At 39.3% G+C, this 17,477-nt stretch overlaps 1 protein-coding gene and 1 long non-coding RNA gene across 7 annotated transcripts in view; one reads left to right on the top strand and one right to left on the bottom strand.

Moving 5' to 3' along the window:
* Nucleotides 1–89: 89 nt before the first annotated feature.
* On the top strand, nt 90–6,840 carry LOC117544953. 3 transcript variants are annotated; one of them, XR_004568744.1, is made up of 7 exons: nt 90–786; nt 1,375–1,428; nt 1,514–1,766; nt 1,885–3,065; nt 4,733–4,808; nt 4,892–5,111; nt 5,993–6,840. It is a non-coding gene; the product is annotated as an uncharacterized LOC117544953 (long non-coding RNA). The 3 variants fall into 3 exon arrangements; XR_004568742.1 differs by having other exon boundaries at nt 1,885–4,808; XR_004568741.1 differs by having other exon boundaries at nt 1,885–5,111.
* The window catches only part of mpp2b (membrane protein, palmitoylated 2b (MAGUK p55 subfamily member 2)), a 51,753-nt gene continuing 40,886 nt past the window's right edge, over nt 6,611–17,477 (bottom strand). For all 4 annotated transcript variants that reach the window (XM_034214499.1, XM_034214500.1, XM_034214497.1 and 1 more), the window contains 9 exons: nt 17,114–17,269; nt 15,557–15,784; nt 10,785–10,916; nt 10,582–10,684; nt 9,518–9,586; nt 9,278–9,439; nt 8,644–8,846; nt 8,145–8,273; nt 6,611–7,645 (listed from right to left, as the gene is read on the bottom strand). In XM_034214499.1, the coding sequence (XP_034070390.1) occupies nt 7,469–7,645; nt 8,145–8,273; nt 8,644–8,846; nt 9,278–9,439; nt 9,518–9,586; nt 10,582–10,684; nt 10,785–10,916; nt 15,557–15,784; nt 17,114–17,269 (1,359 nt within the window). In that variant the 3' untranslated portion in view covers nt 6,611–7,468. The remainder of the gene's footprint in view (nt 7,646–8,144; nt 8,274–8,643; nt 8,847–9,277; nt 9,440–9,517; nt 9,587–10,581; nt 10,685–10,784; nt 10,917–15,556; nt 15,785–17,113; nt 17,270–17,477) is intronic.

The following is a 17,477-nucleotide window of genomic DNA, read 5'->3' as shown; positions in this document are numbered from 1 at the left end:
TTGTGTGCATGTATATGGTCTGTAAAGGCTAAAATCGCAAAGTTCCCTCCATTGAACTCCTTTATTTACTTCTGTAACATAGTGACATCACTACGCAACATTCACACTCCTATTGGCTAGCACTCCAACACATTGTACGTGAAAGGCCAAGGGGCGGGACGTCTCTAAGCTGGTTGACCAATCACAACAGAGGCGGCCAGCTAACCAATCAGAGAAGACTGGGCTCTGGTTTCAGACAGAGGGTGAAAGAGGTGCTGCAGCACAGGCAGTATGAGAAAAATAAAGACCTTTTTGAACATTAAAGCATGGAGACATGTCACAGTAGAGACATACAGGGCCTCTTTAGGGTGTGTGTAGTGGTGTAACCTTGAGCTGGCTCAGCGTGAGCCTCAAATTATTATTGTTCTGGGACAGAGAATCCTCCTTCAAAGTGAAACATTCTGCTGCAGTGCAGATTCCTCTGACATGTTTAAACAAAACCTTGACTGCATTCCTAGGACACAAGCTGAAACAGGGGATTTTGTCTTTTCCCCATAATGTCATCACGCCTTCATTATTACTTCATTGTGTTTATCACATTGTTTCCTAATGATTAAGAGTCACTTTTAACAGAGAGCGCCCTTTGGCCCCTCAGTGTCATTGGAGTAGGAACAGTGTCAAAGATGATAAGTTCTTTACGTCACTGGCTGGTGAGTTCTGCTACTTTAAACAGGTCAAGGAGGCTATAAAATGTCTGTTGCAAGTCATCGCGCTACTTAACCTGCACTGCAAGGCGTGTACTTGAAGGTAAGCTTTATTTACTGAATGGAACATATTAATTTAGTCAGACAGCTCAACCAAATTGGATAAATCTTTTTCTGTGCTTTTTTTATTGACTCAGCAAGGCCTGAAACTGGAGAAACGGGCTCATTGTAGAAGGTCCTGTTTTATATATTCATCAGAAATGAAAAGGAAATGTTAGCCACTATCTTTTACTGCTGCTTTCTTTTGCTTTAATACATTCAAATTCAATCTTTTATGTAGCAACATGCCATTAGAGCAACACATGCTGTGCAGTTTTATCTTTGAACTATAGTGTTATATTGACTAAGTGTGGGAGTCAGATCAAAACCTACAGTGTTACTGCGGTGTATATACGTTTCAGGATTGTGAAACTTTCACAGTAATTATATCTACCTTAAAGACATTCTGTTTATGTCGGTGTGTTATTTAGGGATACAACGCAATAAAGAGCTACCTTTGAACTGTCTGACGGTATTACAAAACTGAACATTATATAACATGACAAACGGTTAGATATTTACTATCTTCAGGTTTAAGATCTGTACTTTGAATAACCTTCAAAAAAAGGCCTTTTTGTGCATTTTTTCTCAGGTGTGATTTAGAAAAAAAGAAAACTGCCATGGTCCTTTATTACCCTGTGATTGAGTAAGTATTTCAAACATTAATTTGACCTTCTCTACACCTCATTGTATGCCTGCTGCATGTATACTTTAGCCGTCTTTTATTTCAGGATCCCTTTGATGTGCGCTGGTATCCTACTGTGGGCTTTTTGTTACCATTTCGTAAGGAAGCGCAGAGAAGCAGAAAGATTGTCCACGATGCCGGCTAACTCTCCCTCTGTGTACGTGATCCCCATATATGAAGAGGAGCAGGTGGGAGAGGAAGACGAGGAAATGATGGACGTATATGAAGCTTATTTTCAACCTCCTTACAGAGAGCCTCCCATGTACTGCTCAAGAAATGTCAGCCCTCCTCCATACAGGGTAGGTTTTGATATAGGGTTTTTTCTGCTAATTATCTTTAAAAATGTTCTCAAAGATTTTATCCTCAGCAAAGAAAGTGCAATATTTATGTAATTGAATAACTCTTTCTCCTTTCCAGTTCGAACCACCATCCTATCCAGACCCCCCTCCATCATACTCAGATCTTCAACCTTACTCAGAGCGACCCTGATCCTCCACCTCATCCTTCATACACTTCAAACATCCTCTACTCTAAACAAACTGTACCTTTTTTTTTTACATAACATTCCTATGGAATCAAATAAGGGTCACTTAGAGTTTGACAGAGTGAAATGATGTGCAGAAACTATTTCCAAACGTGGTTGTAAATAAGATTTTGCAAGACCTGTCTGTTTGGAAAATTGTAAAGAAAATGAATGAATGAAGAATTTCAGCCCTGAAGTACCTTTTATTTATGTGCTTTGAGCCATAATTTAAAAGCCTGGGTTTAAACTCACAGTAATTCTTAACATGTCTCTTATTACATAACAAAAAGCACAACAGAATTTCACAATATCTTTTTTACCCTTATTTGAGCCCATACAGGTAACTGCTAACGTTAGTGCTTGTACGTGGTTATAAGTTTCATTTGGGACATAAGTGTATATGATTAATCTACCTGTAAGCAATCCACTGTGTGGAAAAGGAGAGACTGGGTTTGACTGTTTTAAATACTAAAGTGTCATACTCAACCTTGTTTAAACACTGCCATATGTACAATATGCATACCTAAAAGAGATTCAGTATTTAAGTTAAGGCACTTGTTTACATGCTTGAATATTACCAACTGTTTAACATACAGTATGTTATTTACAAAATAAAGTAATTTATATTTGTGAATACAATTAATTGAAGTCTTATCATGCTTGAAATATACCCCCCCACCCAACATTTTAAAAGTAGATCTGTAAATTAGTAAATACTAAATAAGATCAGTTTTAGTTCAGAAAGCCATGTTTATTTGGAGGGATACAATTGAAATGTTTTGGTTATTTTTGACAAAGTTTGTATACTGCAAGTAGAACAAGAGTGGTCTTATTATTGATCCCTGAGGAACGCCATAGTTGTTGCTGTGCTGCAGCAAATAGAGAGTGAATGATTTTGTTTAACATGCAGGATGTGTAAGACACAGAGCACACCTCTAAGTCCTGTGTCTTTAAAAAACAAACAATAATGCTGTAAAAGCTCATCGGGTCATGCACTTCCCTAAGTGACACACATTATCCTTTGATACAGTCCTGAGGGCAGGACACTTTCTGTTTGTTTTGGATCTTAAAAAAGGTAAGGACTCATCCCATTCTAATAAAATAATCCATTTATCTTTTAATTATGTGTCATCAAGGTAACGTACAGTATGTTAGAATTAGTTGAATATAGTCATTTTCTCTAACAGTTGTAACGAGCAGCAGATTTATATGATGAAGGTTCACCGTCGGTTGTTAAACTCAGACAATAAAGTTGAACAGTATCCCGGTCATTCAGATAGTTTTGATTCAAGCTTGTTTATTTGTACAACGCTGAGGAGTTTTGAAAGCGTTTAAAAGTGCGTTATTGTTAGTGAAATACTGCAGGGTCATAGGTCACAAGTCAACCATGTGATTGGTCAGTTAGTCTCGTACTAGTGGGCTTGAGTATGTGAAGGCTGACACATCATAATATCCTGTGAGCCTACACCCACTTGTTGATTTGTGTGTGTCACGTCTAAAGACTTCATTTCCGGTCAGAGAAGACAGCTTGTTTTATTCTTTTACTGAAATAAATCTGATACTGTAGAGGTTTTCCAAGCTTGTCCACATCTCCAGAACATATCATAGAACATTTAACACGTTTGAACAGCTGGACTCAGATCTTATTCTTAAGTATAGTGAGCAAAATTACAGCGTTAAAATAAGTAAGAGCCCCTACAATCAAGTAAGAGCGCTTATTCTGCACAGCTGACCATTCTCAGAAAATAAATGATTGAATTATTATAGAATGAATGCATCAAAATTGCACTATTTTTTTTATGCCAGTAGCTTGTGGATTTTATTGGCTCAATGTTATAATGATACGTCACATTTGTTGATTATGTTTTGTTCAACTTAAGATAGCAAGTAAATACAATGGAGTATATTATCTTCATTATCTTATTTATCCTCATGATGTAATTTATCCTAATTAAATTAATCATCTTCATTATCTTATTTACCCTCATAACGTAATCTTCATTATCTTATTTACCCTCATGATGTAATGTAATCTTCATTATCTTATTTACCCTCATGATGTAACGTAATCTTCATTATCTTATTTACCCTCATGACGTAATCTTCATTATCTTATTTACCCTCATGATGTAACGTCATCTTCATTATCTTATTTACCCTCATAACGTAATCTTCATTATCTTATTTACCCTCATAACGTAATCTTCATTATCTTATTTACCCTCATGATGTAACGTCATCTTCATTATCTTATTTACCCTCATGATGTAATGTAATCTTCATTATCTTATTTACCCTCATGACGTAATCTTCATTATCTTATTTACCCTCATGATGTAACGTAATCTTCATTATCTTATTTACCCTCATGATGTAACGTAATCTTCATTATCTTATTTACCCTCATAACGTAATCTTCATTATCTTATTTACCCTCATGATGTAATGTAATCTTCATTATCTTATTTACCCTCATGATGTAACGTAATCTTCATTATCTTATTTACCCTCATTATCCTCATTATCTTCTTTATCTTCATCAGGAAGTACACTATTTTCAATATGTATTGGATTAAAAGTCAAAATAACAGGAAATGGAAATACTCAAAAAAAAGTACATAAAGTACTTGAATGACTGTAATTAGTAACCGTCTACTTGCATTCATATTCAGTCTACATTATTCTAATTTCAATTAGTTGTCACACTGTCAATGGTTGACCATGTTACATATCATTATTTAGTTTTTTCCTTAGAGCAATGTCAGCAGGTTGACATAACACCAGCCATGGCTCCAGTAGGGAATATCCTCCAATATTTGTAAGTAATCAAATAAAGGCAAACATGAAATCGTCCAGATGATATACCTCTGAGGTCTCTGAATGATGGAAATGTGCTCCTAGATTCCCAGGCTTGGTGGTGTCCATCGCTGTGGTTCTCCTCTGCTTCTATATGCAGGCAAAAAAGAAAAGAGCAGCGTATGACGTCACCGTACCGACGCCACATGATGACAACCGGCTCTCTACGATTTCTTTGTCTGAGGATCAGGCAGAAGAAGAAACACAATATGACAGATTCCCTCCTCGGTACAGCACTGTGGATCTCCCCCCACCATACTCACTGGTGCGTAAACCCGTCATTAAAGTCACTGCAAAGATTTAAACTACTGTCATTAATATAACCAACATATTGGACAACTTTAACAAAATCACCGGCTGTATTTGGACACAGAAGAGTCATAGAAAAGTCATATAATAAACATTTAAAGGAATAGTTTGACAGTCTTGAGTGTATGTGTCTTCATATCTTACCGTCAGCAAGAAAGCCAATAAGCATGTCACAAAATGACTATTAGCTTTTCACCAAAAAATGTTTCATTTTGTTTAAGATTAGTAATCTAGAGCTTCCCACTCATTTTAATAATTAAAAACATGAAATATAAAACTGATTTAAATTTAATTCTGTTACTACAATAACAGGGTGTGCTTTACTGTGTGTGCAGTTTGACTCATAGACATGTGTGGATGACATTAACAATTGTAATTCAATTTAAATCTCTTAAAATAATCAACAATTAAGTTAAAAGTTTCATTTTTTTCTGGAAATATGCTTATTTGTTTTCTTCAGTCTATCCATCTTCACATCTAACTCTCAGCAAGAAATACAAGGTGTAAAAACAGACCATTTTAAGTAGAATGTTGTTCCAATGAGATTGTGCTTCATTTTATGCAGTTTGACTCTGGATGCTGAAGAGTCACAGAATCATGATGGTTGATACATTTAAATTATATCTCTTAAAATCCAACCCATTTGTTGGCAAGCATCTCCATCTTTACATCTATCAGATATTTGATTATTTAAGTTTAGTCATCTAGATCTTCAGATTCATTTTTATAATTTTCTAAAAACAATTGTAATATCAAGTATAAAACTCTGACAATTTTAAAATGATATTGTAGGAACAGATCATTAAAATAATAAAATGTCACTTTATGTTTTTGCAGTTTGATCCCAAGATTACCAGCATTTGGTCCGATGACTCTCCACCTGCATATGAGATGTATCCGATAACGCCGTCTCCTCATCACTGGATGACACCCGCGGGACACCTGCATCCATAACAACCATCAGCCCCCGCAGCCACACAGGAAACACCAGGCCTCCAAAAGCTTTACATTTTAACTTACCAAACACTGACTTATCTTATGTTGTTTCTGTGTATGCTGAAAAATACTATGTCACTTATTTAATGCTTTGAGCTTTGCATTGATATTAACTGTAGACAGTGAAGCAATCCTCTCAACATCTCCATTTTAATACACTTTGATATGAACATCAAACTAGTGTAGCTGTCCCACTGCATCTACACACCAGCAGAACCATGAAAGCACCGAGGGGCTCTCTATGTTATACTATATACTCTTTATTACAATACAGTACTTACAAGTTTGAGGGGAAATAAAATAGATATTCAATGCATTGCCAGTATTATTCTTCTCCATTCTCTAAGAAGGAACATGTACAGTGAGTGTTTCCTTGGCTTTTGAACAACGTTAAGGCAAAAGTAAGTATGTAAATATTTGACTGTATGTAAATCAGAAATAACAGAAACAAAACGTCCATTAATTGTCCAACCTGTATTGTTAGGTAACATATTTGCCTTCATTATACAATCAGTGCATACTGTAGGCTACTTTTACATTTTTTGTTGTTCTTAGTGCTACAAATAAAACTCCAACAGAATCAATTTGCTGGGTCGTCTCTCTGTCGAATAAACCTGACGCTTTACCAGCATAGGACAACAAATGTATAATGTAATCAACATTCAAAGATAAAAGGATTGCAATCTTAACACAACGTGTGTTTATGTATACATCAGTGTCTGTGTGTAAATGTATTGCACATATATGTTATAGTTTGAATCTATTGCTGTTCATTTTTCAAATTAGTGGAGACAAACGATATAAAGCACATTTCTGAACACATACAATCATACAGTATCATCAAATGGTCTATAATAAATATGACATTTGGTATGTTTCCGTCACCAATCTGTCCTACCAACCCAATGTAAACAGTACACTACATAAAGTAGGAAAGGCTAGAAAGTTTTATATCCTTCAACGAAAAAACCCTTCGGTAGATTAATCTGCAAAACATATTCTTTACTCTAACTCTATTTCCACGTTTATGATAACAGACACACACACACGCTCACTCACACTATTGCACTAAACCTCCTAATCAACTCTAAATCCTTCTCGACAAATATCAGTAAAATGATTTCAAATAAAAGTATAACTTGACATTAGCCTCAACGGAGGAACACTAACTTTTGTACAAAAACGCTCTACTGGTCGTTTGCACTGAACGATGACGCTTGGACCCCCGCCACCAATCGACTGCATGGAGACGGCCCCTCTGGAGCTACCTCACCGTCCTCTGACCTTTGACCTGTGGCTTGATGGTGACCTCTTGGTTCAGAAGACCCAGTTGACAGGCACCCACTGCTGCTCCGTGTACAGTTTCTCCAGCGCAGACCGCAGGCTCCTGAACGCAGCCTCCAGGCCGTCGTTCACGATGCAGAGGTCAAAGTAATGTCCGTACGCCCGCTTGATGCGCTCGCTCTCGTCCACTGTCCTCTTCAACTCAGAGTCCTGTAGGAGAAACACAGTGAGACGATTAGGTGACAATACAAAACAAAGAGCAGGCTATTACTTGGACGGAGTTCACTTTAAAATTGGGTGCACATAAATCCAACTAGTTTACGTCATTTAAATGTTAGTAATGCAGCTTTTTGGTTTGCTTTGCAGAGTAAATCAACCACATTAGGTATTCCCATTACCAATAAAGTGAGATTTCATATGATGAATTTCAGTCTATTTCAGGCTTTAAAAAACCCCTGACTTTTAGAGCCCCTTTTTTCCCTTTTATTGGATATGTGTAACTAAATAAGTAACTGATTAATATGGAAAAACGTATGGAAAATATCCGTAAATATACTTATTTATCAATAAGTTAAGGCAATAGTCCCACCTTAAAAAACTAATAAAACTGTTCCAAACTGTGATTCATCACAACCATATTGTGCATGGTAGAAGATGAATGAAACGTGAAACCCTGAAAATGGTTTTCAGGGCCAAAACACAAACTCACCGTTAACTGTTTCGTCACCACTCCTGACTCAATTGCTGATTTATTCATAGCTTTGAGAACCTCAAAATCCGGAGCTTCAATAAAGACAACATAGGGCAGGAACTCTGCCGTCCGCAGGACTTTAAGAGCCTTCGAAGAAAAGAAAAAACGGATGTGAGACATCTTACAATCCCTGCATGACTGCACAGCAAGCCAAGGGAAAAGCTGTGACACACAATTATAAAGCTGAGAGAGAATGTGATTAAAATGCAACTGCAGCATCCTGATCCAACACATTTATCAAGCTAATGTATGCAAATAAGATTAGCCGAGTGTTTTCCAGTGCATGAAGCCAATCATTAAGAGATCTTTCTGATAAATATGAATAAGGTGCTCAGCCTGAAAATACTACAGAAGCAACGAGCCGAACAAAATTGTCTCGAATATAGAATTTAAACTGAAGCCATTTACATTCAAACATGACAAACACTTGATAGAAAGCAGAGCAGGATTCTGCTACCTGTGGGTTGACGTCCAGGATGCAGATCTTTCCTGTGTCTATCACCTCGTGTATGGAGTTGATCTTCGTGCCGTACAGATTCCCGTCGTACTCGCCGTGCTCCAGGAAACGACCACTTTTGATGTCGGCCTCCATCTCACTGCGGGTCATGAAGGAGTACATCTGGCCATCCCTCTCATCCACCTTTGGTTTTCTGCAGGTGACTGAAGGATGAGAAAAAGAGTTACTATTTCTACTATATTCTATTTTATTTACTTGCACTATTTTATCTGTTTTATTGTGTTGCACTGTTGGTGGAGCCTGTGACCTAAGATTTTCATTGTCATAACTACACTGTAGCTAATGTACACATGACAATAAAAACCTTGAATCCTTAAGTCAGAAAGTGATCATAAGCATTGTGCAAAAATAGACATAAAAAAAATATGAGGAAAATAAATAAAATGTGTTTAAAAAACCATTCCATCTTAATACGTTAAGATAACAGAAACCAAGATGACAAAAACAGAAAGTAACTTGAGTTAAAAAATTACATAAAATGACAATATTCACACAACAACAACATCAAATAAAACATTGCAAGGTAATAAACGACCCATTATTTTAATCACGTGGTTCAGTGTGCTGCACTCACAGGGGATGGTGGTGCCGTACCGCTGGGGGTCTGACACCAGCAGCTTGTTTTTCAAACTGCGACGTCCGACCCCCTGTGCACCAATCAGAACCAGAGTCTTCCTCCTGAAGGGCGGGACCTTGGCTACCTCTTCATATATCCGCAGCTCGTGTCGATCGAATTCTAGTCAGAAAACAGTAATTATGGGGACGAATATCATAAAAAAATAGACCGGGATGTTGTTATTGTGAGGTACGATACCTGCATTTTTGGTAGTCAAATACATCATCTTTTTTTTCTTCTTTCCACCCATTCCAGCACAAAGAGGACCTGAGACACACAGAAACAGACAAAACTCAATAAAACCTCACATTTTTGTCTCAGCCAACGACTTTAACAAAGTCCAAATGATTAACGATCAAGTCAGAAAGCACCAAAGGGTAATACATCCAAAGTGTATTTCAGTTAACAGCCCACTAGAGGGCGCTGTGCACTAATATTGATCGACCTGTCTGCTGCCAGAGGACACCTGTGACCAGGCTCCACAGAGCATCGGTTCAATATGAAAAATGATTAAGCCCATGGGGAGGCATGTCTTATGAATAGAGACATAAATAGAAGCAAACATGAGCTCAGGTAATAATTCTCATGTCAGAATTCAACCCATCAAGCCTCGAGTGCTACATTATGAAGTATTCTTCTTCTGGATCAACAATTTCAGACCTCACCCTGCAAGAAAACAAAAAAAATGTATTCAAATCATGCCCCCAGTAGGTATGATGTGTGGAAAGCGGACAGATGTGTCCTTCCCGCGCTCCAAGGGCAGCACAGTTTGCTGTCATCTTCCTGAAGGCCGAGCTGCTGACTGTGACTCACCACCTGTTTTGTTGAGATCAGATAGATCTTAAGGACCAGAGGCTCTTTTCACTGCACATCTCTCAAGAGAAGAGATGATTATTGATCAGGTTTGTATTTACGGGGGTCTTATCAGCTCTCCTAAATCAGCGTGCTTTCTCTGGAGGAGCTGTTTGTGAATGTAGGACCCTGCAGCTTAATAACAAGCAGATTGGAATCAGGCCTCCTTAATCACGCCGGAGCTCATTACCAGCTCGCCGGAGCTCATTACCAGCTCTCCAGTGCTCACTGACGGAGAAACAGACTAGGTTTGCTGGATGAGCAGCCGGCGCCAGATGAAATGTGTGTATGATGTGGAGAGGAACAGATGCCGTCTTTGTTGCCGGTGCGTTAGTGCGGCGAGGAGTCTGTGTCGAATCTACATAATGAGAGGAGCTCCTCTGCTCTGCTGTGAGCCGTGAGAGGTGTACCTGTGGTAGTGAGCTCCAGATCTCTCTTCACAAACGCTTTCCTTTTCTCCTCCAGCAGCTGGCTTGGGATGAGACCTGCACTGCCTCCTTCTATGTGGCAGGCCTGCGAGAGCACACAGAACAAGCAAAAGAATAAAACCCTTTAGTCTTAGCTGAGGTAATAAATGCACAGAAAAATGCTGAATATCCTTGGCTTTACTCACCTGCCACCAGTTCAGGTCCTCCTGGTTGAAAATCTGCAGAATGTTTCCGCTGTTGAAGCCGAGCCCCGCTTCCCTGCAGGGAATCAGGTTATCATGGGATGGGTCGTAGTCAAAGTGACACTTTACAAAGGCCTGAATGGATAAAGACAGGGAAAGGAGGGAAGGTGTCAGAAAGATTCCCCATAATGGATGTCAAAACAGATTGAAAAATACACATTTAGGCTGGGGATGTATTCCCCCGCTGCCTCGGTGTGTACAAGCAGAACATGATATGCAGTAGGCACATTGGGCGTGTAAAGTGTCCATCACTTTGAAACAGCCTCGATCAGTTTGAGCCCACTTCATCTCTCGGCTCACTTTCACAACACCTCAAGGATTCACGATTAAGCTCATAAAGCAAAACCCTGTATCGCCCCCACTGACCGCACCTTGAGTCTGACTGACACATAGAAATAATAAGAGAGCCAAAATCTGTAGCCATGGCAACCATCCCATCCCCCCCCACCATTGCACTTGATGCCTTTCCTCGTACTGAACTGATGCATGAACATAGAAACAAGGCTGCAAGCTCTTACTGTAATGTGTGTGTGGCTTATTGTATTGTTGCATGGGGATGAGTTTCACACACACACACACACACACACACACACACACACACACACACACACACACACACACACACACACACACACACACACACACACACACACACACACACACACACACACACACACACACACACACACACACACACACACACACACACACACACACACACACACACACACACCACACACACACACACACACACACACACACACACACACACACACACACACACACACACACAGGCCAAAGGGAGCTGTCAGTTGAGTTTAGTCACCATGCGATGGCAGGGCTCGAGGCGTGACACACAGAACTTTTGCAAACAACTCGAATCATTGCAGCTCTTGGCACAGTTCGACGTTCTCCTACAGCACTTTACCGTGTGAGCAAACCCAATTTATTCTTTATCATCTCTGACGGACGGCCACAATTAGGGGCTCAAGTGGGCACTTTGATATCAGGAGCTGAGACCATAGAAAAAAAGGCAATACCCAAACACTTACACTCTGGTTTTACAAAGTGAAGGTCTTCAGAAGACAGCAGGAATGTGTTCTTACAGAAAAGTCTGCACCTTTAGAAATGTTCCAAAGAGCCATGCCTCAAAACACACTCTTTTCAGTGGATGACCCTAAGAAATGTGAGGGCATTTTCTAACATAAAAGCATGTGTGGCTGCTCCTCAAGAGTTTCTACTGGTCTTACCAGAACAGAAGAACAACTACTGTATAGCTGCTGTCATCTGTAAAGCTGCCAATTCCAGTTTTGGCATAGTTTGCATGTTTTCATTTCATAATGAATATTACACAGTTCCTAGAGGCTGAGGTAATTCTCTGATATTGAACTCTAATTTGAAGCCAAAAGAATCATGTAACAAGAATATACAGCCATAGCCTCTATAAGTACTTTAAGCTAAATGCTAATGCTATTATCGCATCCTGTTTACAGGGACAGAGCTCAAATGTGCTAATTAGCCATATGTATAAACATGTATACAGCCATAGCCTCTGTGAGTGGTTTAAGGTAAATGCTAAAGCAGTGTGGGCAGAATATCCAGTGACAATGATAACATTAGCTAATTAGCCATGTGTATACAAAGGTGTATACTATACAGTCATCTGTGTGACAGGCTTTGAGCTAAATGCTAATGCAAGTAAGACAGATTGTCTCCAGTGATGCTTACAATTCCTAACTAGTAATGAATACAAAGCACAGCAGAGGCTAATGGAAATATCATTAGATCCAGGTAGTTGTCATAAACCAAAGCATTGGGCTGTTAGCCTAAAAATGTAGTTAATCTGCCAAAAAAAAATTACAATTCTTCCTGTGGATCACTTGAATGTGTTTAGAAAGTGTAATGGCAATCCAATCAATATTTTTCGAGAGATTTTCACTCAAAAACACAAATGCCACCCTACAGTAGCTAGCTAAAAGTCAGGTGATCACTTCAGTCAGAGGTCCTCATCTGGGCATTGTGGATGTCTGTACACATTCTCATTGAAACACATCTAATAGTTGATGAGATAATCTGTCTGGACCAAGTGGTGGACTGACCGAATGCCCAGTGGCTCATCTCATCCAATGGAAAATAAACTTGTATCCTTTTTATTGAGTTCCAGTGATTCTTTGCACCCAACAGCAATAATGTGCTTCAAATTCATGCATGTCTGTGCGGATAATAATCCTCCTCTCCACATCATTTTCTAGTAAATAATGTTCTAGTATATTTTGGTGTAGTGTAAGGAATTCATTTGGCACAGCTTCTTCAAGCTCTTGTGTTCCTCTTCCCTACCGCTGAGACAAATCAGTCACGGAGATTGAGCCCAATTTTCTTTTAGCTGTATGTACTGCATCCTAAAATGTTCCATCCTTCCATCCTATTGGCATCACCAGGATACATAACCCTTTTCTTTACCTCACTCTAAACTGGGTCATATTTTCAGTGTCTCCTCCAGCTCTTAGAAAAGCTAAGCGAGCAAACATAACCCAAGGAGAGTCACAAACACATCGTGATTTTTTTCAGCAGTCTTAAAACTATGTCTTGTAAAAAGTATTTCATTTCAAACAATCTAAAATACAATTTGAACTTTACAACCATGGACATGATGAAAAGTACAAGGACTCCAGCGTCACGAGCTGTCTGTGGGATCACTCTTTTTCCTTTCTCATCTGGAAGGCTTAACTTTTTCATTCATAATATATGAGCATAAAATTGCTCTACATTTGAATAAGTGACAAAACTCTAGAGCAGATTTCAAAGCAAAATACCCAATGTCACCTACAAGGTCCCGCTATAGAATTAGATATATGATTCTTGGCACAGCATGCAAGGTTACAGGCTGCAGGGAGAGAGCCAGGGGGGACGGAGAGCGGCACTCACTTGACTGATGGAAGTGACAGTATCCTTTCAAACTAATCAGAACATTTTGTACATCATGTACTCAAGGATCGCTGATCAAAGCAAGGGTGTTTTACTTTGAAAGAGCTTGAGATTTAATGTGGAAGACATTTTAAAACACAGCTATAGTTGTGGTAACTGTTCTTAACAATCACAAAATGGATACAAACAACATGCATCCTGTCATAAACTGATTTTTCATATTTAGGGAACTATATGTCTTATAACCCGTCGACAAGGAGGTTTTCTATTCAGCTTTTCTGTCTGTCACCAGGATTATGGTTACACAAATTGCCTAATTTAATCAACCTCAGAAGAACTCATAAGATTTTGGAGGGATCAAAATCATGTTGCCGATACACCATGTTAACTTTCAGCAACATTACAAGACAGGGAATGTGTGCAACATGTGTCCTATGGTGTCGGAATAAAAAATGTGATTCCGACTCGCACAATTCATGTGAAAGCCCACTTTCAAACAGTTAACAATATTGTTTTATGTCTCCAAGCAATACAATACAACACATCTTCTTAAACGTCAATTGTTTCCAAATTAAAACTTAAAGCTCATAAACACAATACATTTTAAAGAAAGACTTCCTAACTCTGGAAAAAGCACCAGGTCTGGGCTCCCTAAGTGCCATTCTAGTTGAATTATTCTACACTGCACTCTGACTTGTATTCTTGTATTTTATACATGTCTTATTCTATTATAGCTTGTTTAATTTTTCTATCATTCTCCTGGCTTTTTAAAGACCGCTTTGAATGTACTTAAATATCATTTTATAAAGCGTTTCAGCTGCACTTTATCTTAATGCTTTTAAGGTTTTTTCATATTTTGTAAAGCACTTGGAATTGCCTTGCCTTTTACATTTCTTGATGTGATGTCCTCTGTGAAGCACAAGTACTTCTTATACACTGCAAAAGTTTTTCTTCCAATTATGTGTATTTATGGGACCCACACCACCCGGGTAACGAGCACTTCGTACGGCTGCGCTGAGGCAGGCGCTTCCGTACCATGTCTTCCCGGACAAACAGACTCAAGTTCAGTTCCTCCCCCCCCCCCCCCAGGGCCATATGTGCACTAAACGCTGCTAATATTTAAATTATATAAGCCTTCCGTGCAATCGTGCAATTTAATTTATTTATAATTTATTTATGTACATATTCCCTATACGGTGCTTCTCAAAGTGTGGTCCGCGGACCACTGGTGGTCCGTGAGCGCCCCCTAGTGTTCCGTGAGTATATTGGTAACATTTCACATTTGAAATAAATAAATAAAAGTTTTCCGCACTCTCGTGGGAATATCTCCGCAATGGAGCGAGCTTAAGTTTCACTTTCAATTGCATGATATAGCCCAGCGCAACACCTTCATCACACATGTTGCCACTTGTTTGTAACATTTTCAGGCAATTTCTAATCTGTTCTAGAAAAACGATGTGTTTTGGGATATTTTTGGAGTTAGGTGGTCCGCGAGTGTTTTTTTATTGGTTAAGTGGTCCTTGGTATGAAAAAGTTTGAGAAACACTGATCTATCATGTCTTTTTTAAGTCCCATTTATTGTTTTTATAGTGTCTTGTTGTTTTTATATTGTCTTGTTGTTTTTATATTGTCTTGTTGTTGCGTGTTGGCAACTTGAGTTTATTGTAATTTCGTTGTACCTGTACAATGACAAATAAAGATCTATCTTTATGGGTGGGTTGTTCGAGTTAAAACAGGAGTCTAACTGTGCATATGCAGCAGGATATGCGTTAGACCTGATGTGTGCTGACCTGTCTGGGTGTGTGTGGCTCCTGGTAGCTGGGCAGGATCTTCAGCACCACGCTGCCGCTCGCCTCCTTCAGCATCTCCTGCAGCACTTTGGGGTCATTGCCCACCTCCTTGGCGTTCACCTCCTTGATGATGTCACCCACGTGGAGCAGACCCTGCTGGTCGATCATGCCGCCGTGGAGGATCCTGGCAATCACCAGCTCGCCGCTCTCCACCCGAAACGTCACTCCCTACACACACATTACATAACATTGCATTTAGCTGACGCTTTTATCCAAAGCGACTTACAATAAGTGCATTCGACCAACAAGATACAAACGGGTCAACACACAAGTGGGTCAACTCTCGAGAACAATCACAGTACAGCTTTTAGTTTTTAATGAGTTAACAGTATTGCGATGTCCTTCATTCCTCAGCAGTTCAAAAGGCACGTAGGAGGCGGCGAAGTTGAGGGTTGTCAACAAGCAGGAAGTGCCATGGCTAAGTGGTGAAGCTAATATATCAATTACTGTAATGGTGACCAGATGCCAGCTACAAAAATCGGTTCCAACTCTTCCATTAGTAACATTCATAATAAGATATATTTCAGGGTGTGTTGGTTTGTTTGACAGGAATATTACTGACAGTTTTGTCCCATTTATGCTCCAGTGTTGCACAGTATTAACACAATTTGGTATCAGTTACTTTATAAAGTAAAGGGGTAGGCTGTGGCGCAGTGGTCTGTGTGTAGGTGTTCGGATCAGGGGAGCACAGGTTCAGACTTAAAAACATGGTTAGTGGAAAGTCAGCTCTGTCAACACTGACACAATCTGCACTTTACAACGCTCTGTTTGTACATGTGCCTTGACCTGTTGCTATCTGTCTGCTTTGTGAATATGTATTTTAGTTTTGTTTTTATATATGCTTTTATCATAAAATAAGCATCTCTGTTGAATGTTGTTTTACTGATTGTATTTACCTGTTATTTGAAGTGAATTTTTGTTTTTAGGATGACTTTCAACATCTGTCCAGGGACTACAGACGAAAAATAGCCTGTTGGCTAACTCTGCCGCATTTACAGAAATGTCAATCACTGTCCCTGTCAAATAAATATATAAATAAATAAACCCCACTGCAGTCAGCATGTCGTTGTGTCCCTGAGACACTTCACCTCAAATTGCTCCTCTGGGGATTGCCCACAGTATTGAGTATGTAAGTCGCTTTGGATGAAAGCAAGTGACATGTAATGTAAAGTAAAGTATCATGCAAATGACACTTCAGAACCTTCTGAGAGACAGTTGGCGTTGGAGAGTTTATGATGAGAAAGTGAGACAAGAGAGCACCTGGCCGAGTTATCACTGATTCCTTTATGATGTCAAGATGCTTCAGATCAATCCCCATGTTGTGTGCTAAAAAGCCGTATAAATCTGACTTGTTTCTCTTCTTAACAAAGCTACAAAAACATCTCATTAAACTGAGTGCATATGCTGCTCCAAAAAACACAAATCATGAGTTGTATCTGTTCACATTTTACAGGAAGCCTCTCTCCTGCCTCTGATTCAAATGGGTTGCAGACTCACCAGGTGCTCGCCAGACACTTTTCTGATGCCCACCATCCGGACGGCGTCTGGGGGAACGGGCTGGTTGTTGAGCTCTGCGTCCATGAAGGAGCAGGGGCTGGAGGGGGGGGTCTCGTAGTTTTTGGACGCCACAGAATCATGGGTCTCAAGGAGGGACTGTGTGCAGAACAGCAGGGGAGAATAAACACAGGGGATAAGGGCGGCGAAATGGATGGGATTTTCTTGAAAACACATAAATGGATAGTGCAATATTCAAATCGCAGCAAGCACAACAATTGTTAAAAGCCTAATATGAAATAAAATACCATTTAGAATGAAGTAATGTGGAGCTGCAGAGATAACCCGGCCTACACATATTGATGAT

The sequence above is a fragment of the Gymnodraco acuticeps genome, unplaced genomic scaffold (genome assembly GCF_902827175.1).
Source record: "Gymnodraco acuticeps unplaced genomic scaffold, fGymAcu1.1, whole genome shotgun sequence".
Taxonomy (NCBI): Eukaryota; Metazoa; Chordata; class Actinopteri; order Perciformes; family Bathydraconidae; genus Gymnodraco; species Gymnodraco acuticeps.
The sequence above is the reverse complement of the archived record's forward strand: the minus strand, read 5'-3'. Positions and strand labels throughout refer to the sequence as shown.